General features: G+C 44.1%; 1 protein-coding gene and 1 long non-coding RNA gene across 2 annotated transcripts; both read left to right on the forward strand.

Moving 5' to 3' along the window:
* The first annotated feature begins 17,025 nt into the window (after positions 1-17,025).
* LOC140723138 (uncharacterized) lies at positions 17,026-23,663 on the forward strand. Its single transcript, XR_012097818.1, has 3 exons — positions 17,026-17,317; positions 19,021-19,268; positions 23,427-23,663. It is a non-coding gene; the product is annotated as an uncharacterized lncRNA (long non-coding RNA).
* Positions 23,664-23,734: 71 nt separating this feature from the next.
* LOC140723156 (uncharacterized) lies at positions 23,735-26,008 on the forward strand. Its single transcript, XM_073037780.1, has 2 exons — positions 23,735-24,782; positions 25,991-26,008. The coding sequence occupies exons 1-2, from the start codon at positions 23,760-23,762 to the stop codon at positions 26,006-26,008; spliced, it is 1,041 nt and encodes a 346-aa protein (XP_072893881.1). The 5' UTR covers positions 23,735-23,759.
* The last annotated feature ends 1,910 nt before the right edge of the window (positions 26,009-27,918 follow it).

Here is a 27,918-nt window from a genome sequence, read left to right on the forward strand (position 1 = left end):
GTTCGGATGTGGAAGGACACTTTGTTCGGTTGTGGAAGGACAGTTTGTTCGGATGTGGAAGGACACTTTGTTCGGATGTGGAAGGACACTTGGTTCGGATGCGGAAGGTAACTTGGTTCGGATGTGGAAGGACAGTTTGTTCGGATGTGGAAGGACAGTTTGTTCGGATTTGGAAGGACACTTTGTTCGGATGTGGAAGGACACTTGGTTCGGATGTGGAAGGACACTTGGTTCGGATGTGGAAGGACACTTGGTTCGGATATGGAAGGACAATTTTCCTTCAGGTGCTGCTACACAATACTGGCACCAGTTTCAATTATAAAAAGAGATCGGGAAAATACGCACAATGTTTGTTCCTGGTCCTCAGTTGTTGAAATTATATGTTGTAACTATGTGGTTTTGAGCCGGTCTTGAGGCTTTATTCCTTGGTCTTGTTTTGTCTGGTGGATTTGGAGCTCCTTTCCGGGGAACGTGCTAAGACAGTAGCGCAGTATTAATAAGCAGCAGCCTCTCCGGACTCTGGATTGGGGATTGCCAAACGTTATGTGGATTTTCTGGTGTAGTCTATTTTGTCATGTGCTTTTGTGATATCATTCTGGAGGAACGCTGTCTCATTTTTAACTGCATTGCATTTGTGGTTTCTAAATGACAATAAAATGAATCTGATTCTGAATCTGATATGTGGCAAAGCTACAGCGGTCACACGGGCAATGAAAGAATGCTTCCGTCCCTTGCTCACGAAAATGTAAAAGGGAACATGGTCTGCTTTGAAATCTAGTGAACACAATGCAAGATTCAGCAGGAATATTTTCTGTTGCAATAGAGGCTCCATTCTGGGATTCACGGACCGCTCTGTTAATGGTAGGAGTCCATGGCATAAAAAGTTTCGGAAACTCCTGGGCTACAACATAGTTGAAACTACAACATAGTTAGATCTGATTTAATGGAAGGAAACTAAATTACACAGCACTATATTCCCAATGAGTTTGTATAAACGCGGGTAATGAAAAGCATTGTGTAACGATCCGGCAGGTGCCTGAAACTCATACATGGTCATGAATTCCTGCCATCCTTATTATGTGTTTGTGAAGGGAATGTGATGTCACAATCAAACCCCACAACCCCAGTAAGCATACATGTTGACGTCACAGCACAGAAGCTTAGCACGTGAAAAAGACATCATTAATACCTGCACATGCATAATAGACCCTGACGTCCAGCACGCATTTTGGATTCAGCCGAGGTTTTATACACGCAACAAAAAGACAAGCAATTCAGGCAGAATCTATGGAGGGAAATTCGCAGTTGTGACTCCCGACCTCATTCGGAATGGAAAAGAAGTTAACAGACGTCAGACTAACGTAATGTGGTTGGATTCCAGACTACATATTGCAAGGTTGTATTGTAAGTATATTCATAAAATTTTCCCCAGCTTCTGCATTTGAACGCTTACAATCTTCTACAGACACACAGTGGTTTGTACATTTTGTCTGCTTTGGCATGTTCATTGTCACATCTGATGTCATCGGCGTACTTACTTTATAAACTTACTTTGAAATTTGAACTTCATCATTCTTAGTTCTGAATTTCAGTTCTTCATCTTCCACAGAGGACTTTAATCTGATGTTATACGTATGAATAGTCACGTGGTGCGCAAAGGTAATAATCACATTGTTGCTGCTTAATCTGCTGGTCACGTTTCCATGTAAAACACAGCGAGTTATAAACTGAGAGCTGAAACAGCCACTGAGCCGCGATACAAAAGTAACATATTCTACATATTTATGCCAAAACACAATTAGGGATAACTGCACGCACATGTTATTTACAGAGCTTGCCATTCAGTGTAAAAAGATACTTCGCCCCATTCTTCAGCTCCTCCCTGAACTTCCTCTGTGTCAGTCCATAGATACACGTGTTGGTGCAGGAACTGAGCAACATCAACATATACCCAAATTCTTGCAGGATAAATGTAGGCGTGTTATAATATTTTTCTGTGAAATGAACGTTTACCGCTGCCCAGGTCATGGAGTGCACAATATTGGTTATCCACAATAAAATGAAATTGGCAGATAGAGCGAACAACAAAACCATTGAATTTCTCCGGTTCTTAACCTCTGGATCACTTTTGTTGTCAGTATTGCTCCGAAGTCTACGGCGAACTATATTCGCTGCTATAATAGATCTGGTGGTTAAAACATTGAACAACAGAATTAAACCCACTGGCAATAATGGGGTCATGATAGTATCAAATAACTCGTAAGCTCTCCACAGGGATGATGTATAGTACTCGGGTCTGGGAATGCACTTCCCTGGCTCTCCTGCCAAGTAAAATGGAAATGACTGAACACAGCTACCTACGGCCACCGCCACGATCGCCACGGTCGCTGTTCTCTCCGTACAATATCGGGGCCGCAGCTTCTGAAGGTAGATCGCAACGTAGCGATCGAAAGTGAAAGCAACAGTCAGCCAAACGGAACAATCCATGGCTGCAATCGTCAGAATAGGTCCCACAACACACAGCGGCGGGTTCACCAAAAAGTCAGCATACGGATAGAGAGCACTGATTTTTATCAAATACAACACCAAAGAGAACGACCATTAGATCCGCTGCCTCCATGGCCACGAGGTAGCGAGTGATACATTTGGAGAGCCCACAATTTCTGCGAGACAGGATCACAATCGCCACTAAATTCACTGAGAAAAGAGAGATAAAAAGAGACAGTAATTTTTCAATGTGGCTCGATTGCTCAGTGTGACTTTGCTTGCATGGCAAAACTGGTAGTCCAATCGCGCAGTGTAGGCAACAGTCCGCACAATTGTTCCTTTTACCAAAATGCATTACCGTACATTTCCCAATACTGTATTCCATCTCTCACTTTTGTGCCCATTCTTCCAATATGTATAAGCACTGCTGCAATCGCATTGCTTCCTCAGCAATACCTACCTATCCACCCATCATTCGTATCATCCGCACACTTTGCCACAAAGCCGTCAGTCCCATCATGGTAATCCTTGGTGGTAGGGAGAAGAAATCCATGGTGGAAATTTGTTTCTGGGATCGCAAATCAGCGAATAGTGATTTGTTCGGCGATCGTTGCCATGATCACATTGTCATGTGTCATCTATATCGAAGATTTGGATAACAATGTGCAAAACCCTGGGAATAAATTTACAGAGGACAATAAAATAGATTATCTAGTGGAGAGCGGGGTCAGCTATCAAAGATTAGGCTGTTATCTTCATCAGTTCAGTAAGTTTGTCAAAGAAGGGAATGGTGGAGCTTAATTGGGACACGTGGAGGGTTTTATTTTTGGAAAGATAAGCGCGGCAGGAGTTTCTCAGCGAACATTTGGGATCCGTGGAGTCTTGAGAATAGAGGTGTGTATATTTCAAGAACATGATTCACTGAAAGTGGAACATAAGGCGGACAGGGTTGTTATGAAGCTCGGATCGATAGGCTTCATCAGTGAAGGAAATGAGCAGACAAATTTGGATGGGAATGGAAATGCGCGCGTCTGTGTTACGCCTGTACACAAACAACTGTGAGCATTGTGGTCACCTTGTAGTTGGAAAGGCTCACACTGAATTAGTCCAGAGACAATTTACCAGAATGTTTCCAGGATTGTAGAAACTGCTTTGCAGAGAGAGATTGATCAGAGCCGGACATTATTCGCTGCAGGGCCGGTAGATGGGCGTTAATCACACAGAAGCACAGAAAACCACAAGGGACAGAGACAGTGTAAATTCACCCAGTCTATTCTTACAGGGTTGCGGAATCCTGATCCTGACGGCGCGGGTATAAATGGAGTGGGAAAGGTTCAATAGGTATTTGTGGGGCAACGTTTATACAAATGGGGCAAGTAGGTGAAATATGCTGCGCGATGACGTGGCTGCAGGAGATCCAATAATAAAAGGCAGTTGGACGGGTAAATGGTAATGAAGCGTTTGAAAGGTTGTGAGTCGAACGCTGAAACATCGCGCGGCATCTTTTTGACATGGAGTCTTCGGATCAAAAATCTATTTTTCGTGCTGCATAACTCCAACCCTCCAAAACAAATTGGAATTCTCGTTTATCCTAAATTCAGGGTATTTTCATAGAACACTTTTCACTCTGGATTAATTTAATTTTTCTCCTGTATCCCTCATGAACTTCCGTTGACCCTTCAGATATCAGTTTCCAACGGACTGACAGCCAGGACAGCACATACCATTTGGCTGAATACACAGGACAGTCACCATAACTATTCCAGATAGAGGACATCATGAATCAAACACAATCACTTTGTATTATAATCTGAACCAGAGTCGGGTTTAATATCAGCGGCAAATTCATTACATCCAAAACAGAAATGTTATGATTATACAGAAAAGGTTATGATACAGTACATTAAAACAAACAAGAAAAAAAAGAACAATAAAAATATCAAAGTAACGCAAATCATATTTTAAACAAATCGATGTAAAGTCTTTCTTTCTTCATTATTTCCTGAGTGATTTTATATGAAAAAGACTTGAACAGGAAAACACGTCCTCTCTAAATTGCAGCGCATAATTTAAAAACTACAGTATGTCGCACATCTCGGCATTTCCGTGACCTTACCTGGAAAACCAACGGCTGCCAGTACGGGATAGTAAATTGAGACGATATAATAAATCGCTGGGTATCCCATTTTCTGCCAGAAGCGTTGATCAGTTGTACGAAAAGTGCCAACTTGCCCAGATGCGGTGGTTCAGTGAGACCTTATACACCAGGAGGAATGTCCCTTAAGCCAATTAATGCCCCCTTAGCTACATTAGCTACAGGACAGTGAACAAACAACCAGTGTTTGTTTCGGTCTATTTTTACTCATTGTGACATTGGGTAACACACTGAACTCTTGGCGGTGCATGACAAACAATGGGTTCGATGTTCATTCAATGTATTTCAGAGGGGCCAGTGAAATAGTGTACCACAGCACAAAAAACTGGACCCATCCAGTCCGTGTCAAATTCTGCCTCGACTTCCGTACCGTTACATTCACGTACTTACCCAAATTTGTCTTAAATGTTACTTCAAGCCCATGTCCACCACTTTCGCTGGCAACTAGTTGCACAGTCTCCCCACTCGTAAAACAGAGCTCCGCATCAGTTTCCCTTAAATATTTTACTTTTCATCCCTAACCCATGAACAGTTGTTTTAGTCTCACCTAAATAGTGATAAAAGCCTGCTTCCATTTACCCCTCATAATCTGTATGCCTCTGTGTAATCTCCCCACATTCTCCTGTGCTCAGGATAAGGAAAACAAAATCAATGTCCAAACCTATTCAAGCATTCGGTATAAATCAGGTCTTCAAGCTTCAACAAAGGTCTTGTGAGCTTTCTCTGTATTTGATCACTCTCAGTAATTTACTTGTGCAGGTAGTTGATCAGAACTCCACACAACACTCCAAACTGAGTCTCACCAACGTACAATTCAACTTCAGAATTACATCCTCAACTCAATAGTCTGATTTGTCAATGCCTAACTGCCCAAACCCGCTTTACGACCCAATCTCCCTCAGACACCACTATGAATGAGTAATGGATCTGTACTCACAGACCCCTTTGTTCACTGCGCTACTCAGTGCCGTACTATTCCATGTGTACGTCCCACGCTGGTCAGTCCTCCCAGTGTGTAACATCCCACACGTCCGCATTAACAACAAAGCCGGCGGTGATCACTGTGGCACTCCACTATTTTCAGGCCTCCATTCAGATTGGCGACCATATAACTTCACTCTCTGGCTTCTACCGTAGTCATGTTGAATCCGGTTTACTACATCCCATGGAAAGAAAGGGACAGAACAGTCTGGACTAACCTCTTATGTGAGCTTTGTCAAAAGCCTTCTTGATGTCTAAATGAACGAGATCCACTGACACGTCTTCATTAGATTTTCTAGTAACTCCTAGAAAAAAATGTCTCTAAGACTTTCTATCTATCTCTCTGTCGATCTGTCTTTCTTCCCATGTCCACTTTAGGTTTTCAGCTAGAGCAAGATCAGGACAGATTCTAAACCTGCTGATTTAACTCTTGTGTTCTCTTAAATGGTGTTTATTCCTCACATTTGTTATAGATAGATAGATAGATAGATAGATAGATAGATAGATAGATAGATAGATAGATAGATAGATAGATAGATAGATAGATAGATAGATAGATAGATAGATAGATAGATAGATAGATAGATGCTTTATTCATCCCCATGGGGAAATTCAACTTTTTTCCAATGTCCCATACACTTGTTGTAGCAAAACTAATTACATACAATACTTAACTCAGTAAGAAAATATGATATGCATCTAAATCACTATCTCAAAAAGCATTAATAATAGCTTTTAAAAAGTTCTTAAGTCCTGGCGGTAGAATTGTAAAGCCTAATGGCATTGGGGAGTATTGACCTCTTCATCCTGTCTGAGGAGCATTGCATCGATAGTAACCTGTCGCTGAAACTGCTTCTCTGTCTCTGGATGGTGCTATGTAGAGGATGTTCAGAGTTATCCATAATTGACCGTAGCCTACTCAGCGCCCTTCGCTCAGCTACCGATGTTAAACTCTCCAGTACTTTGCCCACGACAGAGCCCGCCTTCCTTACCAGCTTATTAAGACGTGAGGCGTCCCTCTTCTTAATGCTTCCTCCCCAACACGCCACCACAAAGAAGAGGGCGCTCTCCACAACTGACCTATAGAACATCTTCAGCATCTCACTACAGACATTGAATGACGTTGAATACAGACCGTCTGCCTAACAAAAGTAAATATACCCCTTGAAAAGCAAGATCCTGTAAGAATGGTGGACTTTTGGTTTTGTTCTAACAGGAATATAGGAGTAGTGTACACTCAATACCGCTTCTAAAGGCCTCCCACCTACCCAGCATTCATTTGAACAGATTTGGCAAATTCTATCCCATCCATTTCTTTACAGGATCAAAGTCCCAGTCAACATGTTGAAAGTTAAACTCAACTACGAACACAACCTTCATTTTTTCTGACGTTTCTGCAGATTTGCTCCTCTCAGTTCCGCCGCTCTTCAATGTAGTCAGCAACGTGATCATCGCTTGGGTTTAATTCCGTTGTACTCATGCAGACTCATTGGAGGAGTCCTCCAGTAGGTCCTGCCCGAGCTCTGTTGTCACATCTTCCATGACCAGTAATGCCGCCCTTTCCTCTTTAATAACCACCTCACCTTTCTATCGTTTATGAAACAACTGAACCGCGGAACATTGAGCTGTCGGCGCTGCCACCCCGCATGCAATTGTTACCATTGGCTATAATAGCATAAACCCACGTGTTGATCCTTCCCTAAATCACTCATTGTATTGAAATAGACGCAGTTCAGATTATTAGTCCCACCATGCCCAACCTTTCAATCATGTCTTTTAATGCAGACATAATATCTACATTCCCCACTACTACTTCACTAGATGACCTGTCACACTCATTTCCATATCACCACAACTTCATTTTGAACGTCTCGGAGCAGTACCGGGAAACCTCGACACAACGAAATTGGTTCCCGTGCAGTTGATGAGCAATCTGTTCCCGTTGTGAACGTCCTGCCTTCCGTGGAAGACAGTCCAATGATCCACATTCTGCATCCTGTCTCCTTCCCCACGTGCTGAACTGTGTCATGTTCATAGTTCAAGCGTCAGTGACATGTGGTACGGGTAGCAATCTCGATATCACCGACCTTGTGGTCCGGCCCTTTAACTTATCACCTAAATACCGGAACTCACTTTGCAGGACATCGTTACTCGTCCTGTTCATGTAATTGATAAACCTGCGGTTGACAACCTTGGCTGCTTTCCTCCCACCGCCAACACCCACATTAACAATGCTAAGGCCATTATCCGACATTTCACCGACCCTGCTACCTAGGGGCCATCCCATCTTGGAATCTCGCTCTATAACCAATGAATGTCCTGTTATTTCTATCAGTATGCTCTCTAATCCCAATCCAGTAGTGAGGTGGAAGAAAATGTGGACAAGGGAGGCAGTGAAGCGTTTACAGGACTGGACTGTATTCAGGGATTCACCTTCGACTCTGGAGTCCACCATCTGTGCGGATTGGAAACAACATCTCCGCTCGCTGTCAATCAGCACTGACGCACCACCAGGATGCCACTGTTGTCACCGACTACATTAAACCCTGCGTGGATGAGTGTTTGCCTATGAAATCTTCCTGTACATTCTCAATCAAAAACCTGCGGATGAACAATGATGTTCGTAGTCTTCTAAGGGCCAGATCTGTGGCATTTAACTCCGGTGAACCAGGTCTGTACGGGAAAACCTGGTATGATTTACAGAGGACTATTTCCAGAGCTAAGAAACAGTTCCGAAAGAGTTTAGAGGCGACGTCGGATACACGTCAACTCTGGCAGGGTTTGCAGCTATGACTTCCGACAAAGCAAAACCCAACATCATGAAGGACAGTATTGTTTCACTTCCAGTCGAGCTCAACCCCGTTTATGCTCGATTAGAAAGGAAGAATGAAGTTTCAGCTGTGAGGATCCCTGCAGCATCCGGTGACCTTGTGACCTCTGCGTTGGAGGCCGACGTCAGGTTGTCCATCAAGAGGGTGAACCCTGCAAGGCGGCAGTCCCCTAAGGAGTACCTGGTAAGGCTCTGAAAGATGTGCCATCCAACTGGCAGGGGTATTGAAAGACATTTTCAATGTCATTGCTACGGTTGGCATTGTTCGCGCCTGCTTCAAAAGGGCAGCAAATATACCAGTGCCCAGTAAGATCAGTGAAAGGTGCCGTAACGAATAATATACAGAGCACTCACGTCCACGGCGATGAAATGCTTTGAGGTTTAGGTCATGGCTAGAATCATCTCCAGTCTTAGTAAGGATCTGGACTTTCTGCAATTTGCCAACGCCTCCATAGATCTATAGCAGAAGCGATCTCAGTGAATCTCCTTGCAGTTTTGGGTCACCTGGACAGTACAAATACCTACGTCAGGATGCTTTATATTGGCTGTATATTCCTACAGTTCTGATCGGGAAACTACAAACCATGTGCCTCTGCACCAGCTGCATTCAAACTGCAATCGCTCGTCCGTCAGCTGCAACCGCCTTACCGAAACTTTGTCGTTCCTTCTACCCCGGAGCCTCGGCTGGCGACACCGGCATGGAATTGGGCATATACAGGGCAGCGCAGGGCCGCTTCCCGGTGTCGAGTCGTCCGGGACGTTCCTTGATATGTCGGAAAACGGCCGGTCAGTGAGCTCCGGGAGCAGGAAACCCCAACGAAAAATGACAGTCTGAGCGCAGCTGCAGATCCGAGGCTTCAACAGGTCAACATCCAACCTGGAAAAAAACGAAAGAGATGAAGTAAATCTGTTTCCGCGAATGAGCTTGAAGGGGCGACAAGTTGGCGCCATCTTATCTCCTCCTCCCTTAAACCCCCCCACCCCCTCCACCAGATTCCTTAACTACTCCTTTGGTGGTGTTTCCGGCATTATCTGAATTTCTGCTTAAACCACTCACTTCCTTCAGATAGTGTAGAGGAATACTTATGGCTCTTGATGTCATTTTCAACCATGGTCGCTTTTGCTTATTAGATTAATATTGCCGCACTCAGTCTCGCCAAACAACACGCGAATAGTAACCTTCTTGCAATAAACTCTGACTCTCCAGTGAGACGACCCCTGTTTCGAAGAAGTATCTGTAATCTGATTAGTTCGCATTCGAGATATCTGTCTTCCAAATTAATCAGTTTTCTAAATAAATTCAGTATTTGTCAGATTTGTGTTTCCTTTCCGGCATCCTGTCACTCGCAATAAGTTCCATTTGACCTACAGCATGTTGAAGATGCTCCACTGTTACAGCACTAATATATTTACTCTGTTTGCCGGATATCTGTACAGTGTTAGAAACGATCGATATGACATGAAACAGCGGACAGTGTTGGGCTTTGTGAACCCGGTGTCCGAACGTACACTAAAACACGTCACTGTGAGTTTCACCGCTCTGTACTGACACAGTCACTGCTTTCCATATACAGGTTGGTCTCTGTAACTCTCCACCTCAGTCAATGACCACATCCCTTTTCCACTTCAATTCTTTATCGCTCGCTCTACGGCTCTGTCGCAGTCTGTTCTGTTTACGTGACTACTGTCCTTCGGCTCCTAGCAACACGGTCTCGCGCTTATTCTTTGGTCATGAGCAGAGCCGGATCCCTGTCCATTCATGTGCCCGAGAACCTCTTGAGCGCAGATATCGCATTCGCTCCGCTACTCTCCGCAAATTCTGGTGCCCACCGCTCTGTGTTAATAATTTGTCGCACACATATCTTTGCCCCTGTAAACTTCAATGCATGCACTCTGATGATAGACGTTTCTCCTTGCGAAACCTGTACCGACTCCCTGCTCACTTATCTTTGTACCAATAAAATTCACTGGATGCACTCTGATTATAACCCTGCAAAACTAATAATGCCTCCCTGCTCTAACTATGCCTCTCATAATCTCATAATTCTACAACATATCTCCTCTCGGTCACACACACAAAAACAACCCGAGTCTCCAAAATCTTCGAAAGTACATGACTTCTAACTCAGGCATAATCTGGAAAATATCATCTGCGCCGTTATCAGAGCCTCGTTACTGAAGACGGATGCAAAACACCTATTGGGTTCATCTGCAATTCTTTGTCCCCCATTCGCACCTCACCAGCATCATTTTCCAGTGACCCAATATTAACCCCCACTTCTCTTCTACGCATGTTATAAAGGAACAACGTTTTATCTTCCTGCATTATGTTATTGCCTTGTTTGCTCTCGTTTCGTCTTTTCCTTTTTTTTATATATCTTCTTAATTGACTTTTGTTGGATATTAAAAGCTTCCCGATCATCCTTCCCCCTAACTTCTGCGTACTTATCTGCCCTTTCCTTGGCCTTTATGCAGTCCGTAACTTCCCCTGTCAGCCACGGTTGCTTACTCCTGCCATTTGAGAACGTCTTCCTCCGTGGAACATATCCATCCTGCACCTCGTGAACTATTCCCAGAAGCTTCAGCCATCTCTGCTCTGCCGTCATCACCGCCAGTATCCACCTCTGATCGGCCAGGGCAATTTTCTCTCTCGTGCCCCTGTAATTCCCATTATTCTGTAGAATGATGAGGAATTCGGTATCTTACCCTCCCACCCCCAGCACCCCAGCAGAATATCTCTTGCAAACAGCAGTAACTGAGCGGACGGACATATTGTTCTGTGGAATACAATCACATGTAAATTCATTTCCAGCGAATGAAACACACATGGGTTTTAAAACATTTTGCTGAACAGAGTTTTCATGAATACTATTTGTAGCAAAGTGGACTTTGCTTTCCACGCTGAAATTTACTGTCCAACCCACTTTTGCCCGAGATGACGGTCCCCTTTGCTAATTCACGGATGCAGATTTTGCACAAGAGAGCGACTTCCTGTGTTTCACCCGGCGGTTTACACTCTTGCTGGCTGTCGCTGGCCTGAGCACAATTACGTCAGTAAGCGGGGGAGTTTATTTTCCAAATGCTCGAACCAGGCTTAAAGAACCGGAAGGCTGGAAAATGATAACACAATCGGGCTGCTGGAAACTACCTGGGAAGAGCTGAGAGGTGTTGTGACCCAGGCCCACGAAGTGTTGCTGTGGGTTTCCTCAAAACTAAAGGAACAGCTCAATATGAAGTGGCTGATGGGCAGCGTTGACGCTTGGCCATTGATTTTATATCCACTAAACAAGTTAAGTGCGGCATCATGAATGTGAATTCAATTCAATGTGCTTCGATTCGGGCTGCTGGCCTCAGATTACGAGGTGTAAAACGGTTTTCAGAAATAAACTTTCTTTCTTGCATGCAAAATAAAATAAACTGTTTAATTTCAGAATTTCAGGCGTTCGTGTAATAGATGCCTCTCTCTGTCTCTGCCTGACAATAAACAGATCCATTGTGGCTTGTTTCTTCAACACATTCCGACACTCTTTTCTTTCTGCATTTCTCAAGCTTGTAACTTTCCGTTCATTATTTTTCCTGATGCCAATTTACTCCAGTAGTGCACAGGGAAATGTGTCGACAACAATATGTGTTATTAATGTCTCTCTCTCTCTCTCTCTCTCTCTCTCTCTCTCTCTCTCTCTCTCTCTCTCTCTCTCTCTCTCTCTCTCTCTCTCTCTCTCTCTCTCTCTCTCTCTCTCTCTCCCTCTCTCTGTCTCGAACTCCCCCTCTCTCTCTCGAACTCCCACGCCCTGTTCAGCTCTTCCCTGGTTGTGAACCGGGGGACACTTGATTCGATAGATAGATAGATAGATAGATACTTTATTCATCCCCATGGGGAAATTCAACCTTTTTTCCAATGTCCCATACACTTGTTGTAGCAAAAACTAATTACATACAATACTTAACTCAGTAAAAATATGATATGCATCTAAATCACTAACTCAAAAAGCATTAATAATAGCTTTAAAAAAAAAGTTCTTAAGTCCTGGCGGTTGAATTGTAAAGCCTAATGGCATTGGGGAGTATTGACCTCTTCATCCTGTCTGAGGAGCATTGCATCGATACTAACCTGTCGCTGAAACTGCTTCTCTGTCTCTGGATCGTGCTATGTAGAGGATGTTCTTGTTTCATTCTTGTTTACATTATTCCGTTCCATGTCCTGGTGCCACTTTAGGGCGGAGACTTGTATTTTCATTTGCTGGATGAGTTGTGATGCGCCACGACTTGGCGCATGACTTTCCATGAAGGAATACGACGGGCAATAATTTCCAGCCTGAGCGGTAAAGCGACAGCGGCATCTAGGCACACTCCGGGGAATTGGAGTGCAGAAACCTGGATATCTGCCGCTGATCAGTCGGGAAAATGACAGTGCAGCTCTTCCCTGGTTGTAAAGTGCAGGACACGTAAATCATTCTTGTTTTACATTATTCCCTTTTATCTCCAGATGCCAAATTAGGGCTGAGACTTGTATTTTCCTTTGAGTTCATGGTCCACTCACTGTGCTCCATTTCCTCAGCCAGTTCACGTGCACATTCACTTACTTTTGGCATTCTATGTCCACCAGACTATATATCTTCAATGCAGTTAAAACTCGGACACCGAATGAGAGATTGTGCGCTATCGACCCGCTGGCTCAAGGATTATGAAATTCAGTCGCACACGGTAAATGCCCATCAAGTGACAACGGAATGGTAAAATGACATCATTCCCACGTCATAGTGTCTCCATTTGTGAACACTCATCCAGTAAGATTGAGGAAAGAAGCATTTCCATCTCCATAACAGCTTTCTATTGTCCATCTCCTTGTGAAATCGTCTCCATCAACCTGGCAATATCTGACAGAGCAGCTGATGAACAGTTAGACAGGCAAATAGACAAGCAGGCAGGCAGAGGACAGGCAGACCGACAGTCTAATAGATAAATAGATAGGCAGATAGACAGATAGATAGATAGATAAATAGATAGACAGATAGACAGACAGTCTGCAAACAGTAAACAAGAACAAGTCCAGACGAAGAAAGAAGTCGTTGTTCTTGACATGTGCTCGCAGGAATTGAAGTTCCTGCTCCAGGCTGGCCTAATTAAAGCAAATAAAAGTGGACGCAATGAGCTATTTACTTTTTCTCTTTTGCTGATGATCTGCGAGACCTAAGCCCATGTTCAAGGTCCAAGACTGAAATATAGACTCGGAGAACTCGTCCAGTGGAACAGACTCCGGATAAAGAGAAACTAGTTAACACTCAACTCCGGGACTGCGTCAAAAGTTTAAATGTTTTATTCCCCATCATAGAGATTGTGGGGAGGTGAATGATAAATTAGAACATGGAGCCCTTTACTCAGTCTCTGTTGTGCGCGAAATACTGGCAGTTCTTTTTTATCGTACCCGGGCGAGAAAGGAACATCTCCATAGGAACAATGAGAGGGCAGTTCAGCAGATGTTTAAAAAAAAAATCACAGTTCATTGGCGATCGTAGCAAGCTGTCCGGTTGGAAGATGAGATGCCGTCCCTCTCATTTATGCTCTGCCTCACGTTGTCAGTGGAGAAGGCCGCAGGCAGAGGAATAGTCCGCATGCCAGTGGAATAAGAATTAAACTGTGATGAAACAAGAAGATCCGGATTAAGCACGTGGACCGTGCGCAAATATTCGGCACTCCGAGCACCCAAACTCACTTCTCTTGTTGTATTATTCTCTCTCTGGTGTGATGGAGAGATAATTGTGGACGCTGAAGTTTCTGTAGCCTCGGTATGCAACTAGGCAGTTCTGCACCTAAATCTCTCCGCCAATTACTTACATGAAAATGAAACAAAGAAAGCCAACACCTTACGCGAACTTACGTTAAATCTTCCACTTCCACTCCAACTGTGTCCATTGTATTATCCACTACTGAACACAGGTATGTCGCTAATATCAACCCACATCACTGCCTTCAGTGAATTCTGACCGTCCATTTCCTTGTCCGTCCCTGCATCAGCACTCTCCAGATCCTCTCACTCTTTGTGAATATTCCAGCCCTACTCATCCGTGGAACCGACTCAATAAGCACATCAATATTGACCGCTGTTTGCCCGTCGAGGATTATCTGACAAGCGGATCAATTCCATACCATAATTGACGACCCAGTCGACTCTGTGCCTTCCTGCACAAGGCATCTGAGTTATATTGGAAGTCTGATGTGTACAGGGTGAACAGGACCGGAGAGAGTACGGTTCCCTGCGGCGCTCCTGTGCTGCTGACCACCGTGTCAGACCTACAGTCTCCCAACCGCACATACTGAGGTCTATCTGTCAAGTAGTCCACTATCCAATCCACCATGTGAGAGTCTACTCCCATCTCCGTTAGTTTGTGCCTTAAGATCTTCTGCTGGATGGTGTTAAAGGCACTAGAGAGTCAAGGAATGTAATCCTCACAGCACAACTGACCCCATCTAGGTGAGAGAGTGATTTGTGCAGCAAATACGTGATAGCATCCTCCACTCCCACCTTCTCCTTATACGCAAACTGAAGAGGATCCCGGGTGTGCCTGGTTTGTGGCCTCAGATTCTGTATTATCAGCCGCTCCATGGTCTTCATCACATGCGACGTCAAGGCAACAGGTCTGAAGCCATTCAACTCCTTTGGTTGTGGTTTCTTCGGTACCGGGACAATACAGGATGTATGCGTGGAGCCAAAAAGAAACTATCGAGGAGTTCCTAAGTGGATGTTTGCACCTGTGCTCACTCGTAAAGAGGACACGGAATCTGTAGCAGTGAGGCCATGGACGTTATACGCGTCACGGATGAGGAGGCGCTTAGACGAATTAAGGCAGATAAATCCCGAATGACTGACAGGTTGACCCCCTCGGATCCTGAAGGAGGCTTGTACGGAAATTGTAGGGACGTAGCCGATAAGTTCAAATTATGTTCATCGACAGGAGTCCTATCAGAGGATTTGTACTCTGTTTTGTTAATTTTGTTCACTTTTTTAAAGAAAAGCTCCAAATTTAAACTAGAAAGTTATAGGCCAGTGCGCCTCGTATCAGTAGTAGAAGGCGCTGGAATGACCAAAATAACTAGCATTTGAACAAAAAGGTCTGATCAGGGATTTCGGGTGTTCTAGACAATTCTATGGATTTTTTTGGAGAATGTGCGAGGAATGTTACCAGGAAAATTGATAAAGGCAAGACATTGGATATTTTCTACCGCATGGATTGGTGGTGATATCCGTTGTTTTTGTCATCTATATCAGTGATATGGATGATAATTTGATTAACCGGATCGGCAAATTTGCGAATGACAGCAAGGTTTTGGATGCAGTTGACAGCGAGGAGGACTATCAGAGCTTGCAGGGGGATCTGCATCAGGTGGGAAAATGGGCTGAAAACGGCAGATGGAATTTAATGCAGGCCAGCGAGTTGTTGCTTTTCGGTATGATCAACCAGGATTGGTCTGACACAGTGCACGGTAGGGCACTAAGAACTGCGGTAGGACAACGGCGGCTGGGAATACAGGTCCACAATTCATTGAAAGTGGGGGCGTACCTCGACAAGGTAGTAAGGAAATCTTTGGCACATTGTTCTTCATAAGTTAAAGTATTCAGTACAGGAGATTGCGTGAGTTAAGAAGGTTATGAGGTCTAATTTGGAGTATTATGAGCAGTTTACGTCACCTATCCACAGGAAAAATGTAAATAAGTTTGACAGAGTACAAAGACAATTTACAAGTATGTTACTGTGATTGGAAGATCCGAGTTATAAGTGAAGATTGAAAAGGTTACGACTTTGCTCATGACACGCAGAAGATCTGGGAGAGATTTAATAGATGTCTACACATTCATGAGGGTATTGATAGGTTACATGGGGTAGAGGGATGGGGAGAGTAAGGTTTAGGTCAGGCGATAGAGGGAACTGAGAGTCCCGTTTTTAATCAGCATACTACTACTCCGCACCCCACTCTGATAGTTCATTTTCAATCAGCCCATCATCACTCCCCCTTGGTAAAACATCTGGCCATTTGGAATAGCCGAATTTTAAGTGAAACAAATTCTACAAGTATTTCCGGCAGGGTGTGAATCAACAATCACTGCTTGTGAAACGAAACCCGCTGTTAACCGTGGGCGAGGGGATTTCTTGTGACAACAGTTCTCCAGATGGAAATACAATAATCTCTCAATGATGGAGTTTATCAATGTTAATAAACTCCTCTGAATCGAGAGGTGCTGAGAAAATCATTGACCATTTATTTTTTTTCCAAATTGAGTTGGAATATGTAGTCGAACGTGTCTGCATTAATTTCAACAGAAATGCTGCTCCCTGTACCTGGACAGGCGACAGACGTTTGAGCTGAAACTATACCTACGCCGGGCAGTCCTATTTACACACGGGGCGGAGCTCAGATCCTCCCAGAACCCGGACTGGATCAAATTCGCAGCCTGGGACTCGCTGAGTTAAACAGAGAAACTCCGCCCCACTGGTTACGATGAAAGAAAAAGGAGAGAGCTACACGGAAATCCGGACAGAAAGGTTAACGCAGGCTGTTTGTTTCCCTCTTTAGGGTTGCTACATTGATCCCACTCCCGCCTCCTCCCGCTGTCAGACCCGTCCTGAGCCGGTGAGAGTTAGTGTGACCCCGACTGCGGCAGTCCCGCTCTTCCACGGCTCACCCGGCCCTGTCCATCTGTAATGAGCGACGGACACATCACAGCCGAGTGGCCTCGGGAGCAGCAGCTCAGACTCAACTCTCCGTACAGGGTGAGCACATCGGTGCAGGACCATTGTCGGTCACCCGAATAGTCAGACTGTGATTTCCCGGGACCACACTGAACGCCGTCCGGTTAAACATCAGAGGTAAATGTTGTCTATGATTCTGCACAACGATTCAGCGTTTACAGCGAGGCTCGGCTTTGATCGGAATCGGGAGTGAATTTAGTGGGAGAAGGGAGTCCTGACATGTTCATGTTAACGAGACAATCATTGTCCAAATGGATTAAGAGAAACGATGCCGTTGCCTTCAACTAGAAATACTCTCCAGGGTGGTTTCTAATGAGTGGGAACTGAAGGCATCTTTCACCCCGGTAGTGACACGTGAAATCCCATGGGGTAGTGACCTATCACTGGTCTCTCTCTCCCTCATTAAAACACAACTACTTAAAATAACAGGACGAGATCCCAGTTATATTACAGAATGTCGCTTTTGGTAATGCCTCGGTTCGATTTATTTGAAGGAAGCCTAAGAATTATTTCATCACATCTCCAGATGAAGCGAATCTGAGATTAAACGCAAAATGCTGGAAACTCGTAGCAAAGTAACTGATAACGTTGTGGGATCGCGTCCACACGTGATGTTCTGTGCAGCACGTCATTGGGACTATCTCTTCCTGTAGCAGAAAGGGTTAAACTTCCTTCAGATTTGAAGGGCAGTGTTTTGTCCAACCGGTTGGATTTAGTTTCTGCAGAGCGGCCGCTCCCTGTTCTGAGGAATGTGTACGAGCAGGCAAATACTTGCACGCAGACACTGGGCTCCGAGTCTCACAGAACAAGCCGCACCTTCCCAATCAGTCGATCATTTGGCCGTTTGCCTTTTCCATTCCAGTCCTAATGAAGGGACTCGGTCCGTGACGTCGACTATTTACACCCATCCATAGATTCTGCCTGACCTGCTGAGTTCCTCCAGTATTGTGTGTTGCCATGGTTACGAGAGATCCGTGTGGGGCAGTGGGCGGGGTTATTTGTCAGAAACGACACACGGTATCCACACTCACAGAATATTCTTGGGGAATTACGGTGAGAATAATTCAGCTTCTGATATTTATTTCGGATCTTTATTTCCAATTAGCCAGTCCTCTGTGCATTGGATCAGCGGTCAAGGAGATATTTTAAGCCACTTTTGTCTGTGGTGCTTTTTGTCTTCCGACTGTTACCTATCTGCACAATTTACATTTTCCACAAGTTAAGTAAAGATTAAGAACAGCTGTAGAACAATGATCGCCTGTTTCAAAGCAAAGATACGAGATCCGTCCAGCAAAACACCTGCTTCGTTTTCAGAATGTCTTATTTCAGACGAATATATGGATTGTTCCTGTGCCGATTGGGAGAGGTCTGAACTCTTCTCCGCAATGACCAGTGGGAGCAAAGTCTTTGACACAGTTTACGGCCGATATTGTTGATAAGCAGCGGGTTTGAAGTGTTTCAGGGATGGACAGTGGGGGGGGGGGGGGGGAGAATGCGTAATGACATTTTAGATCAGATATGACATGGCTTCATGATCTGCAGCAGCACATTCGAGCGGCCGTGTGGTCCAGTTATACGTATTGGTATGTTGACACGAGAAGCTCCGACAATTTATTCCGTGCAATTAACTATAATGACAGCATGTGAAGAGGGATATGATTTTATTATAGGGTTGAACTGGAAACAAATATAAATCGATTATTTTTTTAATTTCCAGTTTTGTGCGTTGATTATTTCCCCCTGCTGATAAATAATCAGCACACAAAGCTGGAATTTAAATAATTTAATTTATTAAATTATAAATTTAATTTATAATTAAGGTGCGGGGCTCACACTGAGACGATTTGGGGAACCTTGTGTGCCCGTCATCTGCCAGACAACCGTCGTCAGGAGACGTGCGAGTTATTTAGCTCCATTGGTGCCGAAAAGTGTCAATCTCTGCCTCATCTCACACTGAACTCTCCGCGCAGGTTAAGCACCCTCGTCCAGATCCACTGCCGCCCACCCGGGAAGTTAGGGTGAGGTTACCCGTGACCGCACCGAACGCCATCCTGTTACAGCATCAGAGGTAAGTGGTGTCTCCTATATAAGGGTATAGGTTTTATCTGTTTCCCCGCAGGGCAAAGGGTTGAGTGAAATATGAAAGCGACTTTGATCATACCCAAACGGGAGTGAGTTGTTGGGTAAATTGGAGTTTGCGCGGATAGGGAGCAGCTGACACACAGAACCAAGTCCCACAGAACCACAACCCACTTCTCCCTAATCAATCAAACATCTGGCCCTTCCCCCTTCCTTTCCAGTACTGATGGAGTACTGATAAAGCTGTTCACCCTCTCAGCCCCAGATCCACTGATGTCAAAGGGGGTCAGCCTGTCTCCATTCCGCCTGTAGTTCACAATGGGCTCCTTAGTTTTGTGACAATGAGGGAGAGGTTGTTTTTGTTGACAAAAGACAGATGTTGTTCAGACGTCAGGGCATGGAATTATGATATTGTAGCCATTACTGGAATTTGGTTTCACCCAACAGTCTGAGGGATCTAGAGGAACCTATTTATAGAGAGATCGCAGACTATGCCAAGAAACAATTTTTCATTTAGTAAGTGAATTTAACTTTCCATATATTGACTGGGACTCCCATACTGTAAAAGGACTAGATGGGGTAGAGGCGTCAAATCTTCCTTTAATCAGTACGTAGAATTCTCGACGTAGAGGTTAGGAAATGATACAGGGCTAGAGACATATATTAGTGTATGGGGACACTTTGTGTCTAGTGATCATAATGCCATGAGATTCCAAGTAAATACGGAAAGACAGAGGCCTGGACCTCTCTTGAAATTCCAAATTGCAGAAAGCTCAATTTTAAGGATTTGACAAGTGTGGGTTGGGACAGAATGATTTTTGGCAAAGGAGTACTTGGTAAGTGGGAGGCCTTCAGAAGTGAAATATTGAGGATGTCTAGTTTGTATCTGCTTGCCTAAATAAAAGTTGAAAGGGAACTGGTTCAGGGTACCTTGGTTTTCAAGAAATACTGAGGCCCCGGATATTTTGTTCCTCTAAATGCCACAGACTGTTGGGTGCAGCCAAGAGTCATTAATGACTACATCATGGCATCATGACAACATGACTACATCATTCCACGCCGTGAGCTCAGTTGTCATTTTCTAGTGGTCTTCTGTTGGTTTCTAAAAGCTTCCCAATGGGTTTTGCTCGTTTGTTTGCCCTTTCTTTGGCTTTTCTGTTGGATTTGGCTTCTCATTTCAGCCATGGTTGTGTCCTCCTGCCTTTCCAATGCTTCCACTTCTTTGGGATGTATCTACCACGCACCTCCTAAGTTGCTCCCAGAAACTCCAGCCATTGCTGCTCTGTCGTCACTCCTACCAGATTCCCCTTCCAGTCAGGTTTGGCCAGCTTCTCTGTCACAGAAACATGGAGAAGGTCAGAACAGAAACATGCCCACTCTGGACGATCAGAATGGTAATCAATACGGGAGACAAAATAGATGGGGGAGGTTTTAAATAGTAGTTTTGCATCCGTATTGACTCAGGAGATGGACACAGAGTCTATAGAAGTGAGGCAAGGCAGCATCAACTTCAGGGACCCTGTACAGATTACAGAGGTGGAGGTGTTTTCTGTCTGAAGGAAAATTAGCGTGGATCAATCCCCAGGGCCTGACAAGCTGTTCCCCAGGACCCTGCATAAGATAAGTGCAGAAATTGTCGAGGCCTAAGCACAGATATCTAAACCATACTTAGTGACAGGTGAGGTACTGGAGGATTGGAGGACAGCGAATGTTCTTCCTCTGTTCAAGAAAGGTTCTAAAAATAAACGAGGAAATTGACATCAGTAGTGGGAAACTTATTGGAACATTTGCGCAGAAACAGAATATATAAGTATTTGGATCTACGTGGATAGATGGCATGGGTTTGTGCATGGTAGGTCATGTCTAACCAATCTTCTCTCTAGTCTCTCGAGGAAGTTATCAGGAAAGTGGGTGAAGGCAAGGCAGTGGATATTGTCTACATCATATATGTCAAACTCAAGGCCCGCGGGCCAAATCCGGTCCGCGGTGGAATTATCTTTGGCCCGCGAGGTAATATCTAATTACTATTAAAGCTGGCCCCAGTAATCGAAGCGCCTATAGCGTATGATATGGCTAATGCTGAGTTTATTCAGGTACCAGGTTTTCAGGGTTTTTAGTGTTTATTCGGCAGTCTTGCTCGGCAGTCTTCTTCATAAGAAACGGAATTTGTAAAGTGAAACACTTTGTAGTTATAGCAGAGACTGAGACACATGAGAGCAGGCTGAAAAAACGGAGGCAACGAAAGCTGCGTTCACACGCGTCCGACTGATCCGGCACGCATGAAGCTGCATTTTGCTCAATGAGTTTGACACCCCTGGTCTACATGAACTTTAGCAAGGCAATTGACAAAGTCTCATATGGGAGGTTGGTCAAGAAGATTCAGTCACTCAGCATTCAAGATGAGACAGTAAATTGGATGAGACCCTGTCTCTGGCAGATTTCAGAGTTTGGTAGCAGATGATTGCCTCTCTGACTGGGGGCATGTGACTAGTGGTGAGCCACAGGGATCAGTGCTGGATCTGTTGTTGTTTGTCATCTATATCAGTAATCCGGGTAATAACATGGATCGCCCTATCAGCTAATTTGTGGATGAAAACAAGACTGCGGGTTTAGCAGACTGATAGAAGACTATCATGGCTTGCAGTGCGAACCGGACCAGGTGGAGAAATGGTTTGAGAAATGGAAAATGGAATTTAATGCAGCCAATTTCGAGGTATTACACTTTGGTAGGATCTACCAGGATAGGTCTTACACAGTGACTGATAGGGCACTGAGGAGTATTGTTGAAGAAAGGGATGGGGCAATAGGTCTATAATTCACTGAAAGATGTGTCACAGTTGGATAGGGACAAAAAGAAATAATTTGGCACATAGGCCTTTATAAACCGAAGTACTGAGTACAGGAGATGGATGTGATGTTGACGTTGTACAAGACAATGATGATGCCTTATTTGGAGTATTGTGTGTAGCTTTGGTCACCATCCCCAGGAAAGATTTTAAAATAGTTGAAAGAGTTCCGAGAAAATTAGCAAGGATGTTGCCAGGTCAGGAGGTCTTGGGTTATAAGGAGAGTTTGAACTGGACTTTATTCCTTGGAACGCAGAAGACTGAGGGGTGATTTGATGGAAGTGTACCAAAATTATGAGGGCATAGATAGTGTAAATTCAAGCTGACTTTTTCTACTGAGATTGGGTGGGACCACAACCAAACATCATGGGTTAGGAGTGAAAGGTGAAACATTAAGGTCAACATGAGGCGAAACGTCATCACGTCATCGTGGGGGTGTGGAATGAGCAGCCAGCTCAAGCTGTGCATGCGAGATCGATTTCGGCATGTTAGAGGTTTGTACAGGTACCTGGATGGTAGCGATATGGGAGTGGGCAGATGGCCAATGAGCCTGTTTCCATCTTGTACTTTCTATGACTGTTACAAGAACCTGAAATAATACTAATATTCATTCTAAATCCTTTGAACAGCTGTGTGGATCAACTGTTCATCTCAGCAGGATATATTTACATGGCTTTAAAAATGTGGCACTTTAAATAGACAATACATGAAAGAAAGTCAACATAGGTTACTTGTCTGAGATTGTTTCAGTTGCTCTGGGGCCAGGCACCAATGCAGCTCAGTGGAAACAGGGAATAATACCAATTCGAGAGTCAGACTGAGCCAAGTCACAGATTGGAGACAGCAGAAACATAGAAAAAAATCCAACAGCACAATACAGGCCCTTCGGCCCACAAAGCTGTGCCGAACATGTTATTACCTGAGAAATTACCCAGGGGTAGCCATAGTCCTCTAATTTTCTGAGCTCCATATACCTGCCCAGGATCCTCTTAAAGACCCAATTGTATCCGCCTCCACCACCGTCGCCGGAAACCCATTCCACACACGGACCACTCTCTGTGTAAAAATCTTACGCCTGATAACTCACCGGCACAGATTCTTATAGAGGCAGGAGGAGCATCAGAGAATTTCATGGACATTCCATTTCCCAGCACTGTGCCCAGTTAGAAGGTCATTTCTCTCTCCAACTTGGGTTGACCTTCACTGTAACAGTGTGATGTCAGATCACACCTCGGCGACCAAAGTGATCTCATCTTAAATGTTGTCCTTCACCCACTGATTAATTTTACTTTTTTTTTCAGGTTAAACACGACAAGAAATTTGTCTACGGGAATCTCGAACACAACACGCCAGTCTCGCTGTGTCTGCCCAGATATTTAAAAAGTGGAACGGGGTATTCGTAAAATCATCCTTCCTGCTCATTTCCCGATCCTACCTGTTTCGACTGGGAAGGGACTCGCTCGGTCATTTGACCTACTGGCATACCCGTCATTTTACACCGGGAAGCGGCCGTTCATCTGCTCAGACTGTGGGAAGGGATTCACTCGGTCATCCCAATTGCGGACACACCAGTCGGTTTACACTAAGGAGAGGCCGGTCACCTGCTGAATTTGTGGGGAAGGTCATCTGAAGTAATGGCACATCAGCGAGTTCACACTGGAGAGGGGCCATTCACCTGCTCAGACTGTGGGAAGGGATTCACTCAGTCATCTCACCTTCTGAAACACCAGTCAGTTCACACTGCGGAGGGGCAATTCACCTGCTCAGACTGTGGGAAAGGATTCACTAAATCATCTCACCTACTGAAACACCAGTCAGTCCACACTGGGGAGAAGCCGTTCACCTGCTCAGACTGTGGGAAGGGATTCACTAAATCATCTCACCTACTGAAACACCAGTCAGTTCACACTGGGGAGAAGCCGTTCACCTGCTCAGACTGTGGGAAGGGATACACTCGGTCCTTTCAGCTGAAGGCACATCGGAGACTTCACACTGGGGAGAGACCATACATCTGTTTTTTGTGTGGGAAGGGGTTCACTCAGTTATCTAACCTAAAAGCACACGAGTCAGTTCACGCTGGGGAGCGGCCCTTCATCTGCTCAGACTGTGGGAAGCGATTCACTCGATCATCTCATCTGAAGGTTCATCAGAGTGTTCACACTGGGGAGAGGCCGTTCACCTGCTCAGACTGTGGGAAGGGATTCACTCATTCATCCTACCTGAGGAGACACCGGGTAGTTCACTCTGGGGAGAGGCGATTCTCCTGCTCCGACTGTGGGAAGGGATTCAATCGATCATACGACCTACAGAAGCACCAACAAGTTCACACTGGGGAGAGGCCGTTCACCTGCTCAGTCTGTGAGAAGGGATTCACGCGGCCATTCGACCTACAAAGACACCAGCGAGTTCACACTGGGGAGAGGCCGTTCACCTGCTCAGTCTGCGGGAAAGGATTCACTTTCGCATCTCACCTACAGACACACCAGTCAGTTCACTCCGGGGAAAGGCCATTCAGCTGCTCAGTCTGTGGGAAGACATTCACTCAGTCATCCAACCTACAGAGACACCAGCGAGTTCACAGTGGGGAGCGGCCGTTCACCTGCTCAGACTGTGGGAAGGGATTCGCGCGGTCATCTAATCTACTGAGACACCAGCGAGTTCACACTGGGTAGAGGCCGATCATCTGCTCAGACTTTCGGGAGAGATTCTCTCAGCCATCTCCACCAAATGTGCATCATTGAGTTTCCACTGGGGAGAGGCCGTTCATCCGTTGTGAATGTGGGAAGGAATTCACTCAGTAATCTAACCTTGTGACAAGTGGAGTTTAATATTCTGGATCTGAGACAAATAAATTAGTTATATTTTAAACTCTGTCTCTGGTACTTAGTGAATTTATAACACGCCTAGTGCAGAGTAGAGAGTCAACTCAGGCTAGCTGGATCCTGCCAGTGATTCTGTTCCAGGACAGTCCTTTAAATCCTCCCCTGTTGTTCCCCTTTCGCTCTCCCTGTGGGATGGGTTCCAGTCACCACTCTGTGGGTGAAGAGGCTTCCCTTGAATTCCCTGCTGACTGAAGAGGACGAGCTGACTGCAGTTCTGTCTGAAATGTTCTTCACCCCTCTCATCTCTGGACTGAGGAAGAATGACTTTGGTAGTTAACCTCCTTATTCACGACTGATTTCCACATTATGTGTCATTTTCCCTGCTTCTAAAAGTTGTTGAAAACACCCCTGTCCTTTAAAGACTGAAAGCAGAATGGAAAACCATCTGTTGGATGTTCAACGAAGCAGGGTCAGAAACCCGAGGGGTGTCTGCACAGGGCAGAGTTTGGGGCTCTGGATTATGAACGTATGATGATGAGAAGGGAAGCAGCAGCGGGGCGTGGCAACGAATGACAGAGTAACAACACTTGGAAGCTGATTGACAGAGAAAATCTTTTGTTTGTCTGACTGATGACACAACAATACCTGTGGTGAGGTGCTCCACTGGTTGTGGAACATGTTTGTGTGCTGGGATTGGTTTTATCTATTAAGGTTGTTGTTCCTGCTTGTTTATCTTGTAGTATTATATCCGGATGGTTATTATGGATTGTCCTATCTGAAACAATGTATTGATTATCATATAATTTGTAAGATTTTGTCTCTAAAATTGGATAAGGCTTGAATTTATGGTGCCTTTAAGAAGTGATAGAGGGCATTCATGAGTTTGTATTTTAAAGATTTTGGTGAATGATATTTGCCACTTGATTGTACTTTTGTAAGTAATCAGATTGAGTTAAACTGCTGCAGGAGCCTGGAATGTCTTCGATTGTCTCTGGTTTCTCTTGGCATTTTCTGCACTTACTGCTTTGTTTGTTTGTTGGTAGAATCTGCGGGTAGAATGAAGGGATAGCAAATGTAAAAACAAACTCCTTGATGGGAATTGTACAGAGACCTCCAAACAGTAGTAAGTATGTGGTCCACAGATTACAATGGGAGATAGAAAATGCATACCAAAAGGGCAATATTACAAGATCACAAGACAAAGGAGCAGAAGTAAGTGAGTCTGCTCCGCCACTCCACTATATATTAATAAGAGGGTTAAAAATGAAACCAAGGCAAATTCATGTTTGATAGAGCTATTTCGAAGAAAGAAAAGTATAATTCAGATAATGGTAGTAGAATAATTCCAAGCGTGTACATTAAAACACAATGGGACAAGGAATGAGGAATAATTATATCTGAGGAAGAATGGACAATATTATGGAGTTATCAATGGAGGTATACCAGTTCACAGAAATGGACGGAGTTTGGATGGAAAACCTTGATAAGATATTTTATTACACCCTCTCAGAAATCCCATTATGATAGTTAACTTCCTGTTTGCTGGAGAAATTGTGGAAATGAAAATGCAAACCATTATCATATTTTCTGGGATTGCCCTGTTGTCAAAGACTACAGGAGTGGGATACACAATGCCCTGAAAGACGTTGTAAATGTGAAATACCTTTAGAAAGTAAGACCATATATTTTGGGTATATACCTCAAGAATGCTAACAAAGAGATAAATATTTAATGAATTTTCTGCTGGTTGCTGTTAAAAAGATTTTTTTTTACCAAGAAGTTGTTATCACAGGACAGCCCAACCTTAAACGCATGAATGAAAATTACAATGGACATTTACAAAATGGAGAAGATAACAACATCTGTTAATCATAAGTTGGAACAATTTAATTCATACAGGGGAAAAATGTTTTAACTACATAACACCTCATAGACCTGATTTTATTCTCACAAATGAATGAAAATATTGTAAAAAAAAAAGATCACTGCCTACTTGTACATAGTTTTCTCCTTTCGCTTGTTCTTTCTTTCCTCTCTTTTCTATAAGTGTATAACTCAGATGAAAATTATGTGGAGATTTGTGGCAAAATATATATGTACAGTACCTGAAATACATCTTATGGAAATGTTTGTTGATGATGAACTTCATTAAAAAAATAAATTACAATAAGAAGTCCCGATGAAGGGTATTGGCCCGAAATGTTGATTTCCATCCATATATGCTGCCTGACATGCTAGGCTCCTTCAGCACTTTGTGTGTAGTTCTCTAGATTTCTAGCATCTGCAGGTCCTCTTGTTTCCCAGATACTTATATATTTCTTGAGAGAACAAGCTGGTAGTGGGTTTTGTGGCTCTGTTGGTAAAATATTAAATAAAATAATTAGAAAGAGGTGGCATAGAGTTTGAACGTGTAGAATCTGTGGGTAGAATGAAGGAATAGCAAATGTAAAAAATAACTCCTTGATAGGAATTGTATAGAGATTTCCAAACAGTAGTAAGTGTGTGGTCCACAAATTACAATGAGAGATAGAAAATGCGTGCCAAAAGGGCAATGTTACAATAGTCATGGGGGATTGTCATGCAGGTGATTAGGAAAATTAGGATGTTGTTGGTCTCAAGAGGAGAATTTCCTAGAATGCCTACAAGATTTTTTTTTAGAGCAGCTTGTGATTGAGCTCACTTTGGGATCAGCTATTCTGGATTGGGTGATGTAACGAACCGGAATTAATTAGGTTACTTAATTTCAAAGAGCCCTTAGGGACAAGTGATCGTAATACGATTAAATTCACCCTGACATTAGAGAAGGAGAAACAAAACTCTGATGCGGAATAATTAGAGAGGCTTGAGAGAAAAATTGGTCAAAATTGATTTGAAAAGAACACGGGCAGGGATGAAAACAGAGCAGCAATGGCTGGAATTTCTGGAAGCAATTCGGAAGGCACAGGATATATACATCACAACGAGGAGGTAG

This window comes from Hemitrygon akajei, unplaced genomic scaffold (genome assembly GCF_048418815.1).
Source record: "Hemitrygon akajei unplaced genomic scaffold, sHemAka1.3 Scf000102, whole genome shotgun sequence".
In the NCBI taxonomy this organism is placed as follows: domain Eukaryota; kingdom Metazoa; phylum Chordata; class Chondrichthyes; order Myliobatiformes; family Dasyatidae; genus Hemitrygon; species Hemitrygon akajei.